This window comes from Mobula birostris, chromosome 15 (genome assembly GCF_030028105.1).
Source record: "Mobula birostris isolate sMobBir1 chromosome 15, sMobBir1.hap1, whole genome shotgun sequence".
Taxonomy (NCBI): Eukaryota; Metazoa; Chordata; class Chondrichthyes; order Myliobatiformes; family Myliobatidae; genus Mobula; species Mobula birostris.
In genome coordinates this window covers 11,842,744-11,869,130 of record NC_092384.1, presented here as the reverse complement: position 1 = coordinate 11,869,130, position 26,387 = coordinate 11,842,744, and the positions used below count along the sequence as shown (strand labels likewise).

Here is a 26,387-nt window from a genome sequence, read left to right as displayed (position 1 = left end):
CCTGGGAAAAAGCCTCTGACTATCCACATGATCAATGCCTCTCATCATCTTGTACACCTCTATCAGGTCACCTTTCATCCTCTGTCGCTCCAAGGAGAAAAGGCAAAGTTCGCTCAACCTGTTTTCATAAGGCATGCTCCCCAATCCAGGCAACATCCTTGTAAATCTCCTCTGCACCATTTCTATGCTTTCCACATCTGGTGAGACGACCAGAACTGAGCACAGTACTCCAAGTGGGTCTGACCAGGGTCCTATATAACTGCAACATTACCTCTCAGCTCTTAAACTCAATCCCACGATTGATGAAGGCCAATGCACTGTATTCCTCCTTAACCACAGAGTCAACCTGCGCAGCTGATTTGAGCGTTCTATGGATTCGAACCCCGAGATCCCTCTGATCCTCCACACTGCCAAGAGTCTTACCATTAATACTATATTCTGCCATCATATTTGACCTACCAAAATGAACCACTTCACACTTATCTGGGTTGAAGTCCATCTGCCACTTCTCAGCCCAGTTTTGCATCCTATCAATGTCCCGCTGTAACCTCTGACAGCCCTCTATACTATCCACAACACCTCCAACCTTTGTGTCATCAGCAAACTTACTAACGCATCCCTCCATTTCCTCATCCAGGTCATTTATAAAAATCACGAAGAGTAAGGGTCCCAGAACAGATCCCTGAGGCACACCACTGGTCATCGACCTCCATGCAGAATATGACCCATCTACAACCACTTCTGTGGGCAAGCCAGTTCTGGATCCACAAAGCAATGTCCCCTTGGATCCCATGCCTCCTTACTTTTTCAATAAGCCTTGCATGGGGTACCTTATCAAATTCCTTGCTGAAATCCATATACACTACATCTACTGTTCTTCCTTCCTCAATGTGTTTCATCACATCCTCAAAAAATTTAATCAGGCTCATAAGGCACGACCTGCCCTTGACAAAGCCATGCTGACTATTCCTAATCATATTACACCTCTCCAAATGTTCATAATTCCTGCCTCTCAGGATCTTCTCCATCAACTTCAACCACTGAAGTAAGACTCACTGGTCTATAATTTCCTCGGCTATCTCTACTCCCTTTCTTGAATAAAGGAACAACATCCACAACTCTCCAATCCTCCAGAACCTCTCCCGTCCCTATTGATGATGCAAAGATCATTGCCAGAGGCTCAGCAATCTCCTCTCTCGTCTCCAACAGTAGCCTGGGGTACATCTCATCCGGTCCCGGCGACTTATCCAACTTGATGCTTTCCAAAAGCTCCAGCACATCCTCTTTCTCAATATCTACATGCTCAAGCTTATCAGTCCGCTGCAAGTCATCACTACAATCACCAAGATCCTTCTCCCTAGTGAGTACTGAAGTAAAGTAATCATTAAGTACCTCTGTTATTTCCTCTGGTTCCATACACACTTTCCCATTGTCACACTTGATAGGTCCTATTCTTTCATGTCTTATCCTCTTGCTCTTCACATACTTGTAGAATGGCTTGGTGTTTTCCTTAATCCTGCCCGCCAAGGCCTTCTCATGGCCCCTTCTGGCTCTCCTAATTTCCTTCTTAAGCTCCTTCCTGTTAGCCTTAAAATCCTCTAGATCTCTAACAATACCTAGCTCTCTGAACCTTTTGTAAGATTTTCTTTTCTTCTTGACTAGATTTATTACTGCCTTTGTACACCACGGTGCCTGTACCCTACCATAACTTCCCTGTATCATTGGAACGTACCTATGCAGAACCCCACACAAATATCCCCTGAACATTTGCCACATTTCTTCTGTACTTTTCCCTGAGAACATCTGTTTCCAATTTAAGCTTCCAATTTCCTGTCTGATAGCATCATAATTCCCCCTACTCCAATTAAACGCTTTTCTAACTTGTCTCCCTCCAATTCTATTGTAAAGGAGATAGAATTATGATCACTATCCAAAATGCTCTCCCACTGAGAGATCTGACACCTGAGCAGGTTCATTTCCCAATACCAAATCAAGTACAGTCTCTCCTCTTGTAGACTTATCAACATATTGTGCTAGGAAACCTTCCTGAACACACCTAACAAACTCCACCCCATCTAAACCCCTTGCTCTAGGGAGATGCCAATCGATATTTGAGAAATTAAAATCTCCCATCAGGACAACTCTGTTATTATTACACCTTTCCAGGATATGTTTCCCTATCTGTTCCTCGATAACCCTGTTACTCTTGGGCGGTCTATAAAATACACCCAGTAGAGTTATTGACCCCTTCCTATTCCTAACCTCCACCCATAGAGACTCCATAGACAATCCCTCCATGACGTCCACCTTTTCTGCAGCCATGACACTATCTCTGATCAACAGTGCCACACCCCCACCTCTTTTGCCTCTCTCCCTGTCCTTTCTGAAACATCTAAAACCCGGCACTTTAAGTAATCATTCCTGTCCCTGAGTCGTCCAAGTCTCTGTAATGGCCACCACATCTTAGCTCCAAGTACTGATCCACGCTCTAAGCTCATCCGCTTTGTTCACAATATTCCTTGCATTAAAATAGACGCATCTCAAACTGTCTCTCTGAGCTCGTCCCTTCTCTATCTCCTTTCTATCCTCCCTCTTGCACTGTCTCCAAGCTTTCTCTATTTGTGAGCCAACCACCTCTTCCCCAGTCTCTTCAGTTGGGTTACCACCCCCAAACAATTCTGGTTTAAACTCTGTGTGAGTAACACACAGAACATTAAACATCAAACCGCAGAGTCCTTGAAACAGTCTAGGAATGTTCAGTTCTGTTCAGTTTCATGCTGTAATGTTCATTGAAAGCAGGCCACAGAGCCAGTCCGCGTGGAAGTGCCCTGATCAAAATCGTGCAAAATAGTAATAAAAAAAGGTGTAACCAGAAACCAGAAATACATATAATGGGAACTGCAGAGACCTCTAAAAACAAGTCCAATCCACAAATTGTGCTAATCACTCAAACTTTACCCAGTACAAAAGACACCTGCGCCTTCCCCAACAAGGTAGAGAAGAAGACATGTCAAATGTAGGTAGATGGCACTAAACACCTGCTCACCTTCTGCGCTCCTTCTCGTTGACCAATCTTGCTTGACACTTTAATCAGCAAGATCATTGAGTAATGGAGCCAACTATGAGCTTGCACTCTGCCATTAGACTTATACGCTGTTCTCAACCTTGCTCTCAAATTTCCTCAGAGACAGCTCAGACGGCCCCAAAACACTTCAACAAACTGTAAGTTACAGGCTCCAATCATACACAGATTAATAGTAAAATATTTAAAAGAAGAAGGAGAAGAAGTAGTTCATGAACTGTCTGCAGGACATCGCCGTTAGTCGCATCTTGCCAAGAAGGGAACCAGAGATAATCCTGAAACTACCTTCCAGTGAATCTCAAATCAGTGTAGGTAAATTACTGTAGAGAAATCTTAAGGACAGGATTAATCAGCTTTTGGAAAACCATGGTCTAATCATGGAGAGCCAGCATGGCCTTTTGTGAGGTAAGTCGTGTCTTATTAACTTAATTGGGTTTTTTGATGAGGTGACAAGGGTGATTGATGAAGGTAGAGGTGTGCATATTGTCTATATGGCTTTTAGTAAGGCTTTAGGCTAGGTCCTTCATGAAACCCTCATCCAGAAGATAAAGATGCTTGTGATCCATGGTATCTCGGCTGTTTGGATTCAGAATTGGCTTGTCCACAGAAGACAGAAGGACTTAGTCTAGCTGGAGATCCGTGATAGTGGTGTTCTGCAGGGATCCGTACTAGGATCTCTGCCGTTTGTTATGTATTCTATGACCGGAATGAAAATATAAATGGGTGGGTTAGTAAGTTTGCAGATGATACAAAGGTTGGTGGTATTGTCAATGACTGGCATTGACTGGCAAAGAATACAATGGGAAAAGATCATTTGAAGATATGGATGGGGAAATGGCAGATGGAGTATAGCTCAGCCAAATGTGAAGCGTTGCACCTTGATAGGTCAAATATAAAGAGACAGTACACTGTTAAGGGCAAGACCCGTAACACTGTTGTTGAGCAAAGGGATCTTGGAGTCCAGGTTCATGAAAGTGGTTACACAGGTTGATAGGGTGGTTGAGAAAGCATATGGCATGCTTGCCTCTATTAGTCGAGGCATAGAGTTCAAAAGTCAAGAAGTTATATTTCATCATTAAAAATTCTAATTAGGCCACATCTTGAGAATTGCATACACTTCTTGTCACCCCATTATGGGAAGAATGTCGACGCTTTGGAGAGAGTGAAGAAGAGGTTTACCAGGATACTGCTTGGGTTAGAGGTCATTTGCTGTAACAAAAGGTTGAATAAACTTGGGTTGTTTTCTCTGGAGATCTGATAGAGGTTTATAAGATTATAAGAGGCATATATCAAGTAGACAGACAGTATCTTTTTCCCAGGGTTTAAATATCTAATACCAGTGGGTGTGCATTTAAGGTGAAAGGGGGCATTTTCAAAGGTGATATGATGGGAAAGTTCTTTTAAACAGAGAGTGGTGGGTGCCTGGAATGTGCTGCCTGGGGTGATGGAGAGAGGCTGATACATCAGAGACATTTAGATAGGCACATGAATGTGAAGAAAGTGGAAGGATATGGATAATACATTTGTAGAGGGCATTAACTTAGTTGGCTGTTTGATTACTAATCTAATCTGCTGAGTTCCTCCAGCATTTTGTGTGTGTTTCTCTGGAATCCCTTGTGTTTACACCCATAGGAGTATTTTATTTGCAGTCATGTCTCTAATATGGACCTGGAACTCTTGAATAAAGAGAGAGCGTTTGGACTATACCAAAACTGACACTATTTCGATCCTGCTTTTGTTTGTGGAGGAAGATGAAAGGACCTGTGTCCTGAGCAGGTGCATGATAGAGGACTCTCTGATCTAAGGGCTGTTCCCAGGGACACACATAGAAATGAATATCCTGATGCTGTAAGATCATCAACTCGGTCAAAGACGTCCATTGACCTGCCTGAAACTTGTTGGTCTGCCAGCACATCCAGATGTCGTAGACACATGCTGCTGACTAGCACGGTCCAAGCTGCAGGAGAACGTGCTGAAGGGGCACAGTGAAGTTTGGAGCAGCCACAACAAGAGCTTAGCTGGGAAGAACTACATGTAGGGTTCTTCCACTACTGAACTAAGGAGACTAAGGAGCTGGTGGTAGACCTGAGGAGAGCTAAGGTACTTGTGACCCCTGTTTCCATCCGGGGGTCAGTGTGGACATGGTGGAGGAATACAAATACCTGGGGATACAAATTGACAATAAACTGGACTGGTCAAAGAACACTGAGGCTGTCTACAAGAAGGTTCAGAGCCATCTCTATTTCCTGAGGAGACTGAGGTCCTTTAACATCTGCTGGATGATGCTGAGGATGTTCTACGAGTCTGTAGTGGCCAGTGCTATCACGTTTGCTGCTGTGTGCTGGGGCAGCAGGCTGAGGGTAGCAGACACCAACAGAATCAAAAAACTCATTTGTAAGGCCAGTGATGTCGTGGGGATGGAACTGGACTCTCTGACGGTGCTGTCTGAAAAGAGGATGCTGTCTAAGTTGCATGCCATCTTGGATAATGTCTCCCATCCACTACATAATGTACTGGTTGGGCACAGGAGTACATTCAGCCAGAGACTCATTCCTCTGAGATGCAACACAGAGCGTCACAGGAAGTCATTCCTGCCTGTGGCCATCAAACTTTACAACTCCTCCCTTGGAGGGTCAGACACCCTGAGCCAATAGGCTGGTCCTGGACTTATTTCCTGGCATAATTTACATATTACTATTTAACTATTTATGGTTTTATTACTATTTAATTATTTATGGTGCAACTGTAACGAAAACCAATTTCCCCCGGGATCAATAATGTATGACTATGACTAACAGGAAGTGGCTGTGCTGGGTGAGGAAGCCCCTCAATTACTGTAGTAGTGTACCACACCAGGGGCCACATGAGTGGCCACAGTCCTCTAGTTTTAAGAAATGATCTTCTCTGCAGTCTTCACAATCCTACGTAGGGACTTGCTATCAGATACCTTGCAAGTCCCATAACAGATGGTGATGCAACTAGTCAGGACACACTCAATGGTGATCCTGTAAAAAATGATTAAAATGGTGGTGGGGGGGGAAGCCTCAGTCTCCTCAGGAAGTGCTGTGCTTTCTTGATTAAAGAGATGGTATTGAGGGACCATGGACCGTGTATTGCGGTTATGGTCATGCAGAGGATGTCCACAAAACGAATTGTGATAAGCTCTAGATCATTTTGTGTGCTGTAGCACTTACTTTTTATTCACAGTTATTTTGTAAATAACACTATTCTTTGCAATTCTGGTTAGATGCTAACTGCATTTCACTGGCTTTGTATCTGTGCTCGGCACAATGACAATAAAGTTGAATCTAATCTAATCTAACTTTGGTTGTACACATTGGATCTCAGATACCATTGTTTTCATTCCTACTCTTTAATGCAGAAGGTGTGATTAAGATGCTTAGAAATGTAAAATCAGCCATTTGTTTGAATGTTTTAAGATCGCACCGGCAATATACGGCAATGTCTGTGCGGGCAGCTCATAAAACTACAGGATACTCTACTCGCTATACTTCTTCTGAATTATGATCACTGCAGTCTGCATTTCCCTTTAAAAGTGTATTTTTGAACAGTCTAAGCAAACTAATGACTTTATAATCTCCTGAATTATAAGGTGAACTTGACTCTTGTGACTGCGAGTACGGCTATGGTGGGGTAGCCATCACTGGCAGCAGGTGGTGTGTTGAGGCCCGCGAGCAGACAATTAACCCGTGCTCAGCTCCATTACTCCACACTGATTAAAATGTTGAGCCAGTGGAAAGCAAACCCGTGTCCTTCTCAATGTTAGCCAGTATCCCCCACCTGAACCAATCCCATCTGCTTGCATTTGACCCATCTCCCTCTCTTCTCGCTGCTACCATCGGGCAGGAGGTGCAGGAGTCTTGCAAAGGAAAGGGGCAGAAGCTAGAGTAATAAGGTGAGGGAGGTAAGGAGTACGAGCTGGAAGTGACAGCTGAAGCCAGATGAGCGAGAAGGTAGATGGGTGGATGAGAGAGGGAGATCCAAGACCTTAACAGGTGAATGACTGGTAGCACTCACATTGACAGTGATGAAATGCTTTGAGAGGTTGGTCATGACTAGACTGAACTCTTGCCTCAGCAAGGACTGGGACCCATTGCAATTTGCCTATCACCATAATAGGTCAATGGCAGATGCAATCTCAATGGCTCTCCACATGGCTTTAGACCACCTATGTCAGGCTGCTGTTCATTGACTATAGCTCAGCATTTAATACCATCATTCCCACAATCCTGATTGAGAAGGTAAAGAGCCTGGGCCTCTGTACCTCCCTCTGCAATTGGATCCTCAACTTCCTAACCGGGAGACCACAATCTGTGTGGATTGGTGATAACATATCCTCCTTGCTGACGATCAACACCGGTGCACCTCAGGGGTGTGCGCTTAGCCCACTGCTCTACTCTCTATATACACATGACTGTGCGGCTAGGCATAGCTCAAATATCATCTACAAATTTTCTGGAGATACAACCATTGTGGTAGAATCTCAGGTGGTGACAAGAGGGCGTACAGGAGTGGGATATGCCAACTAGTGGTGTAGAATGTTGCTAGGACAGTTCTGGCCATATCATTGTAGGAAGAATATCCTTACCTGCAATGATGTGTTCAGAACATTCTTAAATACAATCTGGGAAAAGAATTCTACCCACCCCAGTCCATTGGCTGTTGCAAGTCTAAAAGTCACTGCATAGTTGGTTGAGGTGGAATACTTGGGTCCTGTTCCTCCTCCTTGATGGTAGCACTGAGAAGAGGTGATGTTCTGGTTGGCGTCTCACCTTAATGAAGGATGCCACCATTTTGAGGCATTGTCTTTTGAAGTTGTCCTCGATGCTGGGAAGGCTAGTGCCCACGATGGAGTTGACTGAGTATGCAGCTTTCTGCATTTTTCTTCCAATCCTGTGCAGTGCCCTCTGCATATGAGACTGTGATGAAAACAGTTAGAATACTCTCCACAGTATATCAGTAGAAATTTGTTAGGCTCTTTGGTTACATACTAGGTCATATATGATGCCAGATGGATATGATGTTCTATGATCTACAAATCTGAGAATTGAGTATGAGGAAATGGGACAAGTCTCCGTAGTTGCTTCTATACTCAAGATGCCGGAGTGAAGGGTAACAGAGGGCAGAAAATCTCTATCCCATTTACATGGAGTGCACATGTATGTTTTCATGATTCTTGTGTGTGCTTATTGGTAAAATAGAATGATAGAAAGCTCATGAAAGTTGAAGATGAAGATATTTATCAAATAAACAGGAACCCAGCAAACATAGGGTTTGTCCATTTCTCTCCAGATGCTGCCTGACCCGCTGAGTTTTATAAGTTGCGCCGGGTTTCCAACATCTGGGATATGCGATGTTCTTTCTGAAATCGGTGTATGAGATTGAATTCGCTCGCGGCTGGTTTCTTGCAACAAAGAAACGAGCAGCGACAACCCACCCCCCAACGCCCGCTCAGTTTAACATTGCCACAGTACGTGTCCGGCACCCCCAGGGCCGCTCCGATCGAAGATGCCAGTGAGGGCGAATCATCTCCTCTCAGATATTATGAATGGGTTATATTTTAAAAAAAATAATGAATGGACGCTGGGGTAGAAGGCTGGTTACGCGCTGTTGCTCGCACCTGACGCTAAAGAGGAGTTGCGTGGTGACGTCAGCGACGGCGCCCCGCCCGACGTTAGAATGCAAGCCGGCTAGAGAGGGGGGAAAAAAAAGAAGCGGGCGCGCGAGGTGGCCGGAGCTGCTGCTCGAGAGGAAAAGTGCGAGAGAATGGAGCGTGCGCCGGGGCGAGGCGGCGGCCGGGGGCGACGCTGAGGGGGAGGAGGTGTCACCGGGGAGTGGGGGACCTAGGGGCCGACTGGAGTTTGGGGGGTGGGTGGGAGGGGAGGGGAGGGGAACCCCCACTGTCCCGGCTCGGCCTTGCCCTGCCCTCCGCGGGCCACCCCGCACACGGCGCCTCCGCGGGGGGAATATGAGCCCCCGCCGGCCCGTCAATGTGGCTATCTCGCTCGCTGCACAGGGGAGCGGTTCTCGCTGAGGAAGCGGAGCGGCTGCCCTCCCGGTCGGCCGAGCTGGCCCAGGGCCACTTCTACCCGCGCTGCTACCAGCGCTCCGAGGCCGCCATGGCCGCACCGTTCTGCGGCCAGGAGCAGCAGCAGCAGCAGCCGCCGCCGTGCCAGGACCAGCAGGGCCTAGGCCCAGCCCGACCCGAAGCGCCGCCGCCGCGACAGGAGTCGCTACCTCCGCCGCAGCAGCAACAGTGCGGCCTCTGCTGCGCCCGGGGCCCCGGGTCGCGCTCCCGTTCTAGCCCGGCTGACGAGCTGCGCCTGCTGCCTTGCCGCCACTCCTTCTGTCAGGCGTGCCTAGAAGCTCACGGCGGCAGGCGGCGGCGGCCCGGGGGCCCTAGCAGCAACAACAACGGCGGGCCGGCCCCTCACCGCGTCCGGCCCGAGGCCGAGCCCTCGCCTCCCGCCGCGTCGTCGTCCTCCTCTTCCTCCTCCTCCTCGGCCAACTCGTGCGGGCCTCCCGACCTGGCCTGCCCCATCTGCGACAGCCGCATGCCGGCCGCCGACAACGACGGGCTGCCCGCCGACCTGCTGCTACTCAACAACCTGCTGGACGTGGTGTCGGCGGCCGAGGACGAGCTGGACGGAGGCGTGCAGCGGCGGAGCCGCGCCAAGGGCTCGCAGTCGGGCTGCAGCTCCTGCGACGAAGGCGCGCCGGTGACTTCCCGCTGCATGGACTGCGCTGAATACCTGTGCGATCACTGTGTCCGGGCGCACCAGCGGGTCCGGCTCACCAAGGAGCATGTCATCCAGCGCTTCAGGCAGCACCATTACAACCAGCAGCCGTTCGCCAGCCTGCCGCTCGCACATGACCGGCTCAGCTACTGCCAGCACCACGACAACCAAGTAGGTCTGAGGTCGGGTCAGCTCTGCTATTGGGGAGCAAAATAGTTCTGCACTTGCAAACAAAGCTAAGGTTTACTTTTTTCAAATCGGAATTTTGATAAGAATTGGTGGAATTTTAACGATTTACGAAAACGTCATTCAATTCCTCATTAATGAAGTTTTATTTGCTGTCATTTTAATTTTTCGTATTTGTATCAAGTAAACCCGTGTCATCGACAACAATATTCACGATATTGTATACTTTTGATATCGGGAAGTCACAATGTTAACGTTTGGGATGATCTAAGTTTTAATTAACGACGCAAATTGCGGGAGGTACTCGGGCAGCATCTCTAGAAATGTATAAACAGTCGACGTTTCGGGTCGAGACCCTTCAGGACGGCTTTAATTATACTTCCAAATAAGCGAATTTGATTTCTGGGGAAAAAAAATATTTATTCAACGTGCTTAGTGTTCCATACACAGCGTTAAACACCGGGTTATTCGTTTACTCACCCCCCCCCCCCGAAAATGTTGCGATGACCCTACTTTGGATGCTGGTCGAGCCGTGAAAGTGCTCACAAAGATGGCAATGATTCAATCATTGCAATCGTCAGCTTGTTAGTATTTGTCTCAAATAAGTTATAAGCAAATCTAATTTGCAGGCAGTGTCTTTTCGTGGGATTTGTAATCATTCTGATCAAATTCTTTAGTGCGATGACGATATTGTATTGCTCGATGTTTTCGTTTCAACGATATTTTACCTTTGGTTACAAATTCCGACAATTATGATTTTCCATGTTGGAATATGCTAAAAATCCAACAATGCAATTTACTTCATATTAAATTTTAATCTGAAAATTTATTTGATTAATAATTTTTATTTTTTAAAAATGTGGTGATTTTATTTTCCTAGCCTCGATTAAAGACGCCGACCACTCTCCTTCGATGGTGTCAGTTCGTTAATGTGCCACCTTGAAACAATGTTTTGGAAAACGTGGTATGGGAGCAACAACAGTTTAGTAGTGTAGCAGGCCATGTTCCTCATCTCGAGCTAGTGATGCGCGGTCTCCATTCATGTCCCTGCCACAACATATCAATAGCGTATCGATTCGTCCTGGCATGTCGTCCGGTCGGAAATAATTTAATTCAGCGCCCTGGAGAATTTTAAAAAGTCTGATTTTTTTTTAGATTTGGCATGTGTGCGCGTACACGTGCCGTCCTTCCCTTCCAATCTAGGGTTGCTCGGCTTGTTTTTCGAGAAGAAAATGGTGCCTGCTGTTGGGCGGGCTGAGTCAGAGCGTGCGATAAAGCAATTAGATCCATTCATGTTTTGCATGCTGCAAGCGAAAGGGCTTTGTCCCCCTTTGCAGATCACTCTACGAACAGCGTGAAGGTAGAGCCGTTCACTGTTAACTCGCATTAAACGAGAGCACGATATCAATTGGCTGTTATCTAATTGTTTATAAACGAAGATTTTCCATTCAAAATAGAGAAAAATACCCAACTATTTAGCGTACGCTACATAAATAATGGGTTTAGTCATTGGAATTTGGTAATTTTTGTAGGGAGTGCTTCAAAATCTAGGTGAGAAACAAACTTTACATTTGGTACATAAACCCATTTCAAGGGTGCTTTTCACAAAAATCCAAAGGGCAAATGTCCAGGGTTATTGTGAAGACTTAAAAGGCTGAAGAAAAAACTTCAAACAGTTCCTAGATTAGTTTTAGTTTAAGTTAGTGTGCACTGTGCTATAAAGTCATGAGCATTTCAACATGCTTCATATCTGTGGTTGGGAGGGATACTTGAATATGTTTGGTGTTCATTTTTCTATGTTTCTGGTACTCCCATGGGTGAAACAATTGTGTATTATTATATTGTTGGAGTGTCTTTGTTTTTTTTCCCCTCTCTAAGACTTAGATACATTTTTTGAGGGTTGGATGTTGTGTTTGGGGAAGTGGTGGTATTCTTTCCTCATAGTGAGATTTCAGAGCAGGGCTGACCACAGTAATGCATTTCTGACCAGTGTTGATCTTAGAACCTGAACCATGATTGATTAATTCTGTCATTATTTGAGTAGTGGCGAGTCCTTCAGTATTATTTGCAGATGTTATTAGGATTTGTTAATTGTTGGAGGACTGAAGGGTGTTCCACACGTGGCTAACCCAAAATGGCATCAAGTTGAAAAGGAAGTTATACAATGTTGCAGAGATTAGTGGAATTGATTTTAGAAACTAGGAAAGATTAAGTTGAAATTGAGGTTGACATTAGATTGAGAATCTAGCAAGAAAACTAAAAATAGAACTCTACAAAAATCTGCAGAATGGCTGAGGTAAACATTTGTCTTTTTGTAGGACAAGAATTAATAGCAAATAGGAATTGTTGGAGACTGAACAAATATGTTTGTCTTCATAGCTGGAGACGTCTGTTTTTTTAAATACAGTGGTAGAAAGCCATGGGCAAGAGGGAGGGGTAAGAGAATTTATTTCCCCTCACATGATGAAACCCACTAGGCATCCAATGAGATATCAGCAGACAGATTCCATGGCCTTTGTTATGAGGCCTTAAAGAAGTGACTCCAGAGATATTGGATTCAGTAGGTGCAGCCTTCCAATCGCCTACTATTTAAGAGAAACGCTGATTGACCTTGCATCTTTTTGGTGGGGGGGGGGTGGGGAGGATGATGGAATCCAATATTAAGAAAGTGGGAGCAGGATGTAGAGAAAATCAAATAATGACCATGTTTTTTTTGAAAGCGGAATGGCTTTAGATAACTTCATTGCAGCTCTTTTAGGGTGTAACAAGCAAGGAGGATAAAGGTGGGAACCATTGGATATCTTGTTAATTGGACTTCTAAAAAGCAGTTGATAAGGTCTTCATGAATAGGATTGTTTTCTGTTAATTAGTCGGCCTGGATAATTTGAAAGTTGGGACATCAATTAGTACAGTAACTTGCAATCAAAGTTCATACAGAATGTATTGCAGCCAAATTTGCTGAGAAAGCAAATTATGGGATTTCATCTGCAGAAGATTACACTTACCAGTGGAAGATAATGCAGAAGAATGTGAAGCTACTCACTTAGCTTAGGAAGAATAGTAAAGCGGAATGATTAACATGAAAGACATTGGGGCATGTGTCCTTGTACAAGAAACTGAGTTACGGGAAGCAAATTGGTCTTCATTGTAAAAGGGAAGGAGCAACAAACTTGTACGGCAACACTCGGACAGCATTTGGAGTACTTACTGCATGCTACTTTTACTTAAAGGGATGAAAAGTTCATTATTTTACTTGCTGTGAAGGTGTTTAAGGAAACAGTGAGTGGATTAGGCCCCTATCAGTTGAAGTTTTAGAAGAATAAGATGTAATTCTATTGAAATGTGGGATTTTGAAGGGCTTGAGAGGCTGTGCGTAATGTAGAACAAGGGAGAACAGTTTTAAAGTAAGCTGCTAGTTCTGAGGATTGAAACTATGCAGTTCTTTAGAAAGCAGTAGGATGCTGCATTATTAAAATCTTCATGAAGATGGAAGCAGGCAGCAAAGGCTGCATGGTATTCTTCATCTATCTCCTAATTTATTCTGTGAATAACTACCTATTGTCATGGTCTCATTAGCTTCAGGAGTTGCAGCACAATTCAATGGTTGAAGTTATTAATGATTTGTACAAACATTTGGATGGTCCATGGAATTAGTCTAGTTTTCTGAACCAGCTGATCATGTTATAGATAGCATTTTCATTGAAATGTGGGTTCAAGTCTGCTTTATTTCCCTCAAATCATTGCATTGGTTTCTGAATAATCTACCCATCATGTTTTTGTGTATATATTATTCATTTACCTTCTAAAAGCTACTATTAAATGTTCTACTATTATAAAAATCCTTTATATAACTTAAAAATTTTAACATGGGTTTCTCTTTAGTGATTATACTCCTGGGTTAGAAACTAGTGGTCATTTGGGCTTTTGATTACAAGCAAGCCACCCAGGCTGTTCAGGTGATGCATTAAGTTATTTCCACAAATTGCAACCAAAAATCCCATGCCACTTCCAAGAGCAGAAGAGTTTTGGCTAATGATTCTCACTTATTATTAAAATAGCTTATGTGGTCACTTTTTTGTGATAGTCAATTGTCCCACACATTTTCCTATATTACAACAGTAACTAAAATTTAAGTGATACTTTTTTTTACAGAAGTCTTGTGGATATAAATGCCTATTTATAAATACAATAAATAGCAGTCAATTTCACTTTACGTAGAGAATCTAATAACTGGATTTTAGACCACTCAATTGAATTAATTTATGGATATGCTGTAATGAGAGATGGCCCAGATTATTGGAATTAATTGAATTTGCTTTGGATCCTCTTTAGTTCAATGCTAGAATAATTTCTGCACAATTTTTATTAGAATATTTATATATTCAGCTCTCAATATATTCAAACTACAAATACTTGGTTTTGAATGTAATTCTGATGTTTGCCTAAATCATTTTTAGTTCACCAAACCTCCCTATTTTTGTACCTTTTGAAAGATACTAGTGGAAAAAGATTATTCTGTTTTTATCAAGTTTCCATCACTTTGTTCTGGCTTAATGTTTGTGGTGAGCCAAGATGCAAAGTGTAAGTTTTAAGTTGGCACTTGTTTGAGGATTCGGTGCAGGGTGGGGATAAGAGAGAGAGAGAGAGCAATTAGTGTGTTCTTTTCCTCAAATTTCTTTTCAAAGGATTTATTCCGTCTTTCTATTATGCCTCATAGTTGCAGCATCTCTCTCAGCAGGCCTCCTTCATGGAAAATCATGACAACAGTAAAAGTTGTGTGGGAGGGTAGCTGGCATTTGAACCTTATGGTCAAAATGGAGCCAAAGTTGCAGGATGTTGGTATGGCTGGTTCAGTGGGAACAAGTTGCTAATCAGGAAGATTAAGTCTTTAGAATGTTAAAGGATTTCAGTGCCAAGATTATGCCTTTGCATGAATTGCATCTTTTTTTTTGTGTATCGGATCACAACTTTGAGTCAGTCATGGGAAATGCATGATGAATATTTTTATAGTTAATTTGTATGCAGGAGTTATTGATAATAGATTTTCTGGCTTTTTGACAATATCACAACATGAGTTACTGAATTTGTGATCTAAATGGTCAAGCCTTCATTAGTGAATAAACAGAGCAATCCCAGTACAAATTTACAACATTGTTCTCGGCTTCATGAATCTGAGAACAATAGAAGTATTTAAGTAAGGCAGTAAGAAACTTCTACAAATTGTTGGCCAGCTCAAAAATGTTCCTGCCCAAAAGCTTCTTCATTTGGGCATTTAGACACAAGTGGGAGGCAGGGGTGGGGGGGGAAGAGATGCATGAAGAAAATACTGCTTTCTAGTGGCAACAATTGACTCATCATATAAATTAGTAAAAGTTGTTACATTTTGAAGTGGATGGTTGGCAAGTAAGTTCAATGAAAATGTGAAACACATACTAGAGTGACTGACATCCAGTGATATAGTATAGATTTGTATGCTGTTTGACTAGGGGGTGCCATGTTTATCTGCATGTGGTGTTCCTCTTGCTAAATCAATTGTACCTGGCTGGTTCTGCTCACTTTTGCTGACTGGAGTGCTCGATTTGTATAATTGGGAAGTCATTGGGTGTTAACCTGTATCCTGATGCTAGGAGCTTTTGAGTGAATTAATAAATACAACCGAATATCCTGCTAATTTTGATAATTTTGGCCAGTTAAGTATTTTAAACTGTGACTTCCTTGCTGCATTTGCTCCATGTGACCTTTTTCCACTGCATGCTGCACAGCTGTGTAGTTTTATTGATTGTGCAGAGTGAGAACCCCATGGTGGTGAACTAAATTTAATGTTGTGCTTCAGGCATTTTCTACAAATCTATATATAGGTTTACTTCTTTGAATTTGTTAAGGATGTCTTCAGCTTCATAATTTTTCTGGGCGTAACAAGGAGACACTTGCTATGCTCAACTGTTTTAATGATGAACGGCACAACAGTTGGGCCTATTCCATTTCCTACTCACAGCTGCTTTCCATGTGTGCAAGCCAACTTGCTAACTGGTAATAACTTGAAGTAAATGTGTATATTAATTGTTAAGCATATAGTTGGTCTAAGTTTAAACAAGTTATTTTCTAGGTGTGTATATGAAATTATTTTGATTTATTCAATTTCTCTCCTACCCTGCTGCAGAGTTTTCATTGAACTCCTTGGTATCGTGTTCAAACTGATCTTCAAAAATGTTTCTTGGTAAATAAATACCATGACACTGAAGCTTATGGAGTACTCATTTGTCTCTTTAAAGGTTACTTAGAATAGATTTGGAATGACTTTTGGAATAACCATATAACAATTACAGCACGGAAACAGGCCATCTTGGCCCTTCTAGTCCGTGCCGAACTCTTACTCTCACCTAGTCCCACTGACCTGCACTCAGCCCATAACCCTCCATTCCTTTCCTGTCCATATATCTATCCAATTTAACTTTAAACGACAACATCGAACCTGCCTCAACCACTTCTGCTGGAAGCTCGTTCCACACAGCTACCACTCCCTATCAATAGACCAAATCTTTTTTGGTTGTTTAGCATTTTTTTAAACTCAAATACTTAGTTCCATTTGTGAAGGAATATCTCTTGTTACACACCATCCCGATTGGGACGCTTATTGCATTTCCTTTGGTGGTTTAAGATTTTGGAACCTCCAATTGATATTTCTTGGTTGCAGGTGGATTTCACTTGTACAGGAAGGCTGAATACAACCATCTCCTATTGTTGATAGGCCATATTAAAATGTCTGACTTAACAACATTTCCAGCAGTGAACACCTTCACTATCTCTGTCCCCACCCTTTATCAATCATTATGTCTTACAAATTTTTAATTTCTGATGTGCTTTTGCATTAAAGACCCCAGGTGAGAAGAAATTAATTTGGATAGTTAAGTTTCATGGGCCTCTAAAATGAGTCCACCAGATGCTGTCAGGTAGCATGTGTTGAAGAGCTGTCCTTTAATGCTGGTGACCTTTTGTCAGACAATAGAACCATAGAACATTACAGCACAGAAACAGGCCTTTTGGCCCTTCTTGGCTGTGCCGAACCATTTTTCTGCCTAGTCCCATTGACCTGCACCTGGACCATATCCCTCCATACACCTCTCATCCATGTACCTGTCCAAGTTTTTCTTAAATGTTAAAAGTGAGCCCGCATTTACCACTTCATCTGGCAGCTCATTCCACACTCCCACCACTCCCTGTGTGAAGAACCCCCCCCCCCCAATGTTCCCTTTAAACTTTTCCCCCTTAACCGATGTCCTCCAGTTTTTTTCTCCCCTAGCCTCAGTGGAAAAAGCCTGCTTGCATTCACTCCATCTATACCCATCATAATTTTATATACCGCTAACAAATCTCCCCTCATTCTTCTATGCTCCAGGGAATAAAGTCCTAACCTATTCAACCTTTCTCTGTAACTGAGTTTCTCGAGTCCCAGCAACATCCTTGTAAACCTTCTCTACACTCTTTCAACCTTGTTAATATCCTTCCTGTAACTTGGTGACCAAAACTGTACACAATACTCCAAATTTGGCCTCACCAATGCCTTATACAACCTCATCATAACATTCCAACTCTTATACTCAATACTTTGATTAATAAAGGCCAATGTACCAAAGGCTGTCTTTACGACCCTATCTACCTGTGACGCCACTTTTAGGGAATTTTGTATCTGTATTCCCAGATCCCTCTGTTCTACTGCACTCCTCAGTGTCCTACCATCCACCTTGTATGTTCTACTTTGGTTTGTCCTTCCAAAGTGCAATACCTCACACTTGTCTGTATTAAACTCCATCTGCCATTTTTCAGCCCATTTTTCCAGTTGGTCCAAATCCCTCTGCAAGCTTTGATAACCTTCCTCACTGTCCACTACACCTCCAATCTTTGTATCATCAGCAAATTTGCTGATCCAATTTACCACATTATCATCCAGATCATTAATATGGATGACAAATAACAATGGACCCAGCACTGATCCCTGTGGCACACCACTAGTCACAGGCCTCCACTTAGAGAAGCAATCCTCCACTACCACTCTCTGGCTTCTTCCATTGAGCCAATGTTTAATCCAATTTACTACCTCTCCATGTATACCTAGCGACTGAATCTTCCTAACATGCGGGACCTTGTCAAAGGCCTTACTGATGTACATATAGACAACATCTACTGCCTTCCCTTCATCCACTTTCCTGGTAACCTCCTCGAAAAACTCTTAATAGTTTGGTTAAACATGACCTACCACGCACAAAGCCATAATTTCTAAATACTGTGGAAAAAACTGATAAAATTAAAAATCATCTGGTTTTCAAATGCTGCATAAAGGTGTGTGTGTGGACAGCGTCCGTCTGATTTGTCATCCTTATCTGTAGAGGGTGGGGAAAGAAATTCTAGTGGATGCTTTCCTACAATGAGGTCCTGGTTGATTTATGGCAGGTGGTGTAACTGGTGTAGAATAACTGCTAAGGCACTTTCTAGCTGAGTTGCCAATGAATTTTGTTGCAGTGACAACATAGAAGTTGTCATTTAACAAGGTATAGTGACTAAATTTGTACAAGTAGCTACTTATTTTTCTACCGATTACTATTTCTCCCCTTCCCCAATTCTCAGAGAAACTGAATTTTTAAAAAAATCAGTTCAGGCAACATTTATGAAGCAGAAAATAGTTAATGTTTTGGGTCAATGACATTTCATCTGTGCTGGCCTTGAGTTGACCCCCCCCCCCAAATGCTTTGTGCTCACAAATTGGTAATTTCTCAATAATATACCCCACCTTGTCAGCAAATCCTAACCGTGTTAACAGAATGAATTGTGGGTTATTTAGGGTTTATGTTGCACATTTATGGATTTAAGTTGACTGCATTGTCATATATCTGCATTAAGTTGCTTGGTGTTGTCTGACAGATTTATCACATTTCAGTTTTAATATCAAACACAGTACATACTCAGTGAATTGCCTCTGTGGTAGCATGACCAGTATTGATTCATTAACAATTAGTGATATGTTAACCCAAAGCTTGCTTTACTCCAAAGATACTGACCTGTTTCCAGCATTCTACAGTTGGAGTGCTGTAGTTATAACTTGAAGATTTAGATTTCAAAATGTAAAAATCCAGGTCTAGTGCCCTCTTTTTCTGTGATAAGAGATCTGCAGCAGGCACTTCAAAACACTGGAGTGATATCATGAGCACTGTCTATACAAAATTCCCGAGTCTGTCGGCAGAGTTGGTGTGCGTGTGTCAGCCTGATCTCCCAAATCTTTTATTAACAATTGTTCTGATTCCACTGAGTGGATTCTGGTCTCATCACATTTGCATGCTCAACAGCATGCTTTAGAAATGGATGCACTGTCCTTGTGGCATGAAATGACCAGATGGGCAGAGAAAAAATTGAGGCATTCTGAAAATTTGTTGCAACATCTGTACTTTCTAATGGGAATCTCTGCCCTGTGACCACAAAATGTAGAAAGAACATTTGAAATTGCGTTAAGCTCTTGAAGCTATTTCAGGAACAGCTATAATTCTGATGGAAGGGATGGCAGGGTTAAGGTTCTCTTCCAAACTAGTCACCCGCCTTCCTATTACACACCTTCTGCTCATGTGATGGAAAATGCAGTATCCACAATGGTCTCGTCAGTTACAGAGCTGGGTCTGAAAACAAGTAATCTCGATTTAAAGGATCTCCTGAGAAGAGAAGAGCATGGTAAATTTGGTTAGCTTCTGATCTGAGATCCCCAAAACAGGAGAGCTAAAGAGTGGGTAGTTTGGGAATATGGGAATTCTAACATGACAAAGGAAATGCATTTTGAAATTGGGAGTGGTTCAGCTGAACATTTGAAGTCAGCAGAAGCAATTTTATTTTCTGAGTAAAGAAAATAAAATTTGAAGTCAGCAGAAGCAATTTTATTTTCTGAGTAAAGAAGTTCCCCCTCGTGTTACCCCTTAACTCTCAGCTCATGTCCTCTTGTTTGAATCTCCCCTACTCTCAATGGAAAAAGCCTATCCACGTCAACTGTATCAATCCCCCTCATAATTTTAAACACCTCTATCAAGTCCCCCCTCAACCTTCTACGCTCCAAAGAATAAAGACCTAACTTGTTCAACCTTTCTCTGTAACTTGGGTGCTGAAACCCAGGTAACATTCTAGTAGATCTCATCTGTACTCTCTCAATTTTGTTGACATCTTTCCTATAATTCAGTGACCAGAACTGTACACAGTACTCCAAATTTGGCCTCACCAATGCCTTGTACAATCTTAACATTACATCCCAACTCCTATACTCAATGCTCTGATTTATAAAGGCCAGCATACCAAAAGCTTTCTTCACCACCCTATCCACATGAGATTCCACCTTCAGGGAACTATGCACCATTATTCCTAGATCCCTCTGTTCTACTGCATTCCTCAATGCCCTACCATTTGCCATGTGTGTCCTATTTTGATTAGTCCTACCAAATATAGCACCTCACACTTATCAGCATTAAACTCCATCTGCCATCTTTCAGCTCACTCTTCTAACTGGCTTAAATCTCTCTGCAAGCTTTGAAAGTCTACTTCATCATCCACAACGCTACCTATTTTAGTAACAACTGCATACTTACTAATCCAATTTACCACCCCATCATCCAGATCATTAATGTATATGACAAACAATATTGGACCCAGTACAGATCTCTCCACCACTACTCTCTGGCATCTTGTATCTTGTCCCTTGTGTGATCATCCTTCACCCTGAGCACAAACTGGACATCATCTGAAAATTCACGAATCATTTAAATACTAAGCTTTTGATTCCATGGTAGCTGGCCACCAGCATGGAGGTTAATTTATGGTCTTTATTTCACTCTGGAATTGGACTGTTATAAATTTGGCTCTATTTTAAAAATTTGGTGTGTGATCTGAGAGTAAGCTGTACTCTACAATTTTGTGGAGAAATTGTTTCTGTATGGGTCACTTAAAATGAAACTGGTTAATGTTTCAGGCTCTGGATTGTTTTTCATGTAGGTTGGAATTGGGTGCAGTGGTAAAGGATTTTCTGTGCAAGTAGCTGGGGGGGTGGGGAAGTTAATTTGATTCTGCTTGTAGTCACTTTTGAGTAAATTTGTGTGTATATTCATACTTGACCAAATCTGTGGTTTTAAGAATATCCACTAAAACAGGTTCCCAAACTGGGGTCTACGAACCTTTGCTTAATGGTATTATTGGTTCATGGTGTTAAAAAAGGTTGGGAATCCCTGCACTAAAGGAAGAAAACATTGAGTTGGTGGTTACTTTTAAGGGAATTTGCTATTAGAACTGGATAGGAAAAAATACTTCTCATAAACAATAGCGTAGCAATTAGAGCAGCAGCAATCACCAATCAGTGTTTGATTCCCACCACTGTCTGTAAGGAGTTTCTGTGTTATCCCCGGACTCTGTGGGTTTCTTTCAAGTGTTCAGGTTTCCTCCTACATTGCAAAGACTTGTGGTTGGGGTAAACACCCAAGTATTTGTACTCTTCCAGAATGTATACAGGACTCGTAACAATCCTCTTCCTCCTGAAATCAATCACCACCTTCCTGGTTTAGACCACATTCAGGTGCAGGTGATTTCTCATGCACCACTTGTCCACCAGTCCCCTGTACTCTGACTGCTGCCCATCTCTGATACGTCTAACCACTGCAGAGTCATCAGAGAATTTCTGCAAGTGGCAAGACTCAGTTGTACTGAAAGTCAGGTGTACAGTATGAACAGAAACAGACAGTACAATCCCTTCTGGCGCTTCAGTGCCACTCAAGATAGAAAACTACCCAGTCCTACAAACTGGGGTCCATCAGGTAGTCAGTAATCCAGGGGATAGCGTATTTGTCTACGCCCATCCATTGCAGCTTCTCACTCTGAAGAAGTGGCTGGATTGTATTGAAAGCACTAGAGAAATCAAAAAATGTGATTCTCGCAATGCCACCAGCATCATCCAGCTGGGACTGAGCTCACTGTAACAGGTAGATGATGGCATCATCCAGTCCCACATGGGGTTGGTGGGCAAACTGTTAGCTTGTAACTGGTATGATGCCTGATATCTTCGCTACTGATTCAATACATCTTAGGAATTGTTATTTGATAGAAGCATTTCATGAGGTGAGGAAATCAATTTTGCATTTGAGGACTTAATAATCTGGTTTTACTATTTTGGAGCAACTGATACCAAATTATTATAAATGTGCTGCTACAATGTATTGAGGAAGCATTCTGATCCCTACATTTATCAGTAAATTTATTTCAGTAAATACATTCACGTATATGTATATTTCCTTGCGCATTACTACTTTAATTCTAGGCCATTATATATTTTGATAGTAACGTAGATTATAGCAGTTGCGTGTGTTTGTGTTCAAAGAGTAGTGATTTTTGTTGCTGATGATGATAAATAAGCAGGAAGACAATTCTGAACTGTTCTATTTTGAGGTTTCAAGCTTTCAGGCTTGGAGATGCTGGAAACGGACAGGAGTAAAAATGAAATTATTTTGCTACTTCAAGTTGGAGACTATGGAGAATTTGAAGGTATCAACAAATCATCCTGAATGTTACAGTGAAAAATGAAGATCTCAAGGATGCAATCGTTGAAACATTCTATGAAGGCAGTCCATTATTTGAACTAGATGATTGCATGGATTTTGTTCATTCTGTCAATCAAAAGTGTACATTGGATGAATTCCTTTATTAGGAACTAATGCAGGTCTATAGTACTGTATTGCTAGTCTTCTAATTTGTTCTATATTTCATCTAAATACAATTTGTTACTCAAACAGTAGTTTTTTTTTAAAATATAGCTTTTTAACTATTTCCATGCAACTTCAGATAATCGGGGCAGCTGCTTGGGCCAAAATGCACTGATCCCCATATGTCCCAATTAACCAGACTCTACTGTATGTGAATAGTGACTACATAACTGATAACAGCTGCTGGTGGTATTGGCCTCTAGAGCTTGTTATTAATGTATGACTTTTTTTTTTGTTACTGGTGACCTTGTGTTCCTGGAGATATGACCTTACATGCTTTGCTTTGAATTGTATGCTTGGAGTAAGACTGTAGGCATCTAAGGTGAGAAGATTGAAGAGAACATGGGTTTTCTGCGGATGGTCGTATTTAAGTATTTTGGGGATGGGGTCTTTTTTTTCCCCTTTCAAATACAATTGTGATTTAAGTTGATGTTTAGAAATATAGATTTTCATTTAGATGCTGTAGCTGGCCATGTATCCCCGAGACAGGTATAAGAAAAGTAAGCTGAGGTTCCAGAGCCTAATTTAACGAGAGTAGAATTTATTTTCTGATGTCTTTCATTGTTGAAATTGCTAGTCGGTTTTAAGGATTGTCCTGAAATTAGTCTTCAGTTAAATGAAGTGAATCCAAGTGTAATGGTCAGAACAGACTCACGTGAATGGAGTGGTACGCAAGAAGGTAGAAGCAGAAGATTAAAGCTTTAGGTTGAGAAGTGGTGAGGCTGCCAGATTTCAAATCTGTGGAGGCCTGTTATGAAAATATTTTGAAACCAAGTATGGGAGATTGAAGTACAACAGGGAAATGTAGGTCATTGAAACTGGTACAAAACAATGAAGAATTTTTTTGGAATTTTACTGAGAATAGAAAATTGGTGACCATAAAAGTAGTGGAACTATTGAGCTTATAAATAACAAAAGCAAGGTTAACATTTTCCACAGCTTGGACTGCATAAATGTGCCTCTGGGTGATATAGATGGGTTGCTTTTAGTGTCCTCAGCCGCATTGACAGTTCACTCTTATGTAGTAGCTATAGCAGTATGTCAGTGAAGTTGTAGTTGCTAAGAGTGAAATATTTGATTTTGAAATTTCATAATTTGTCCTTGTGCTCCAGTTCATTTGGGCAATGTTTAACATTCTGGTCGGTTCCAGTTACCACAATAATACTAGTTTAGGCATTCCAAAAATGGCTTTAGAGCGTGGTAATTTTGTGGTATTTGATATTTGTGTTGTTCGTGTTAAAGTAGCAGTAAGTGTACTGGTGTAATTGTGGCAAAAATTCGCTTCTGTTTTGATCAATTAAAATGCCAGGTATTGGAATAGTTTTTCGCTTGTTCTTCCAATCAGAACCTCTTGTGATTGAAAGGAGATAATTTAACAAAGTAATCAAACAAGTTTTGGAAGAGATACTTAATGACATCTTGCCATGTATGCTGTTTTAGGAAGAATTTTAGATCTTTTGCAAAGTCTGTTTGTACACAGTTGCTCACAGCTTTAAGGAAATAATTGGTTGACACAAGGTGAAGTTTAAGTGAATTACTAGCACTTAATACTGTTTTGGCATGTTGCTAGAACAGTTGAACCTGGCTTGTATCCAAACATTGACATGTCAACAATTGAGAGTAATGATTATACATTTTGTACCACCCTGTAGGCAAAGTTGAGGAAGGTTACACAGCAGAGCACAATTTCTGTACTAGCAGCTAGCCCAAAGTCTGGATGCTAGTTTTCTTTGTTTTTTTTCCCCCCAAGTTTTTGTCCATGAATGAAGTACTCTTATTTAGTATTTTCCCTCCATCTGTTATGTGACCTCCCCAATCACTTTTATGCTGCTGAACAGTTGAGATTATGGATTTAAAATGCTAGTGTACTCTTACTTTTCATGCTACTGGAATTACTAATGGAGTCAGGCAATGTAAATTATGATCTTCTATCCTGGGTTTCAAAGTTCAAAGAAATTTATTATCAGAGTACATACATGTCACCACATACTACCCTGATATTCTTTTTTTGTGGGCAGTTGGTTTTAGCTGTTGGGATGCCTTCAGCAGAATGGGTGAAGCTTACAAGTTCTGAACTTTAAACAGTTGAATTCTTGCAATATTTGGTACTTACGCCTTTCCTACACTGTATATTTATTAAACTTTAAAATATGGGATTGCTTGAACTGGATCAGAACTCGTGCTGAAAAAGTTCGATGATTGCCAGCATTTTACAAATAGTGGTGATACCAGAATTCTAGTCCAGGGGTGTATTTCTCAGAATTATGTACATTAATTTTTCAGAGACCCTGAATTAAGCTTTGTGTGTGGTACTCTTGCATTTTATTTTTCATCATCTTTCTTTATGGAAATATTCTACTTGTGAGTTAGTGCCTGAAGAATTTGAGTAATTAAATTTTTTGGAAAGCACCTATTTGCGGTTGCAGAAATAACCACATCTAATTTGTCATAAAACCAAATTGGTGAAGTGTGCTACTTGTATCTTTGGGAATTGGCTTGTGTATTAGTCCTTATTGACAGTGGTGTTGTGGTTTAAAAAGGTTTAATACAGTAACATTTCACATCTGGGATGTTGCCAGCAGCAGCGTAGCCTGGCAGACGTCCAAATAATTCATTGTGTACTGTGGTTAGTGTTATGAGAGCCAGAGTTTTAAATTCTGATAAACATGTTGTTGTTCACTCCTGGACTTTTAAATACCTTGTCTTTATAAAATGTAAATGCCTGTCCAGCCTGTTATATGGACCACTTACATATGTTCAGTATATACATTTTTCTACTAGCTATGCAATTATACAAGAAAAGTAAAGCACTAACTGACCATTGAAGTTTAAACTTTTACGTTACAGAAATTTGCATTTAGTTGCCTCCCTTGTACTTCCTTATCCACTTAACTAGTTTTGCCTCCTACTATGGAGGTATTGCATTTAATCTTTCATAACTGTGGGAAGTTTCTAAGTACATCACAATCAAAACATGAACAAGATTCCACAAACAATTGTGTAATAATAATTGATCTGTTTCAATAATATCAATGTAACAATAAATAATGCTGACACATGGAGATGAACTCTTTTCTCTTCGGAAGTGGTTCTCCAGGATTTCTAGCATCCATTGGAGAATTTGGATGGGAGCTTCTGTTTAATATCTCAAGGATTAAACGTTTTCAGTTTAAACTCAGAATAGGAATTGGGTTTATTTTCATTGTCTTATGGCAATGAATTTGCTTTGCAGCAGTGATACACAACAAAGGCATAAAATTACTACGTGTTCATGAATCATTGACAAATCTGGCAGAAGGGAAGAAACTTTCTGAATCACTGAATGTAAGTTTTCAAGCTCCTGCACCTTCTCCCTGTTGTTAATGAGAAGATGACATGCCCTGGAAGGGGAGGATGCTTAATGATGGGTGTCACCACCATTTTTCCCATTAATCTTTTTTTTTGTATGTCCTTACTACATTCGTTTTTTACCCATTGCACATTCCTAAATCCTGACTTGCCGATCTCCTCTCTTTTGCTATTGCATGAAATAGAGCCCCATAAGCTGATGTCACGCAAAATGAGACTTTGTTCACCCTGGTTAATTGGTAG

General features: G+C 41.7%; 1 protein-coding gene across 1 annotated transcript in view; it reads left to right on the top strand.

Annotated features, from left to right (window-relative positions):
- The first annotated feature begins 8,967 nt into the window (after window positions 1-8,967).
- The window catches only part of trim71 (tripartite motif containing 71, E3 ubiquitin protein ligase), a 44,305-nt gene continuing 26,885 nt past the window's right edge, over window positions 8,968-26,387 (top strand). Inside the window, exon 1 of the mRNA XM_072279320.1 lies at window positions 8,968-10,011. Coding sequence (XP_072135421.1) covers window positions 9,094-10,011 — 918 coding nt within the window. The 5' untranslated portion in view covers window positions 8,968-9,093. The remainder of the gene's footprint in view (window positions 10,012-26,387) is intronic.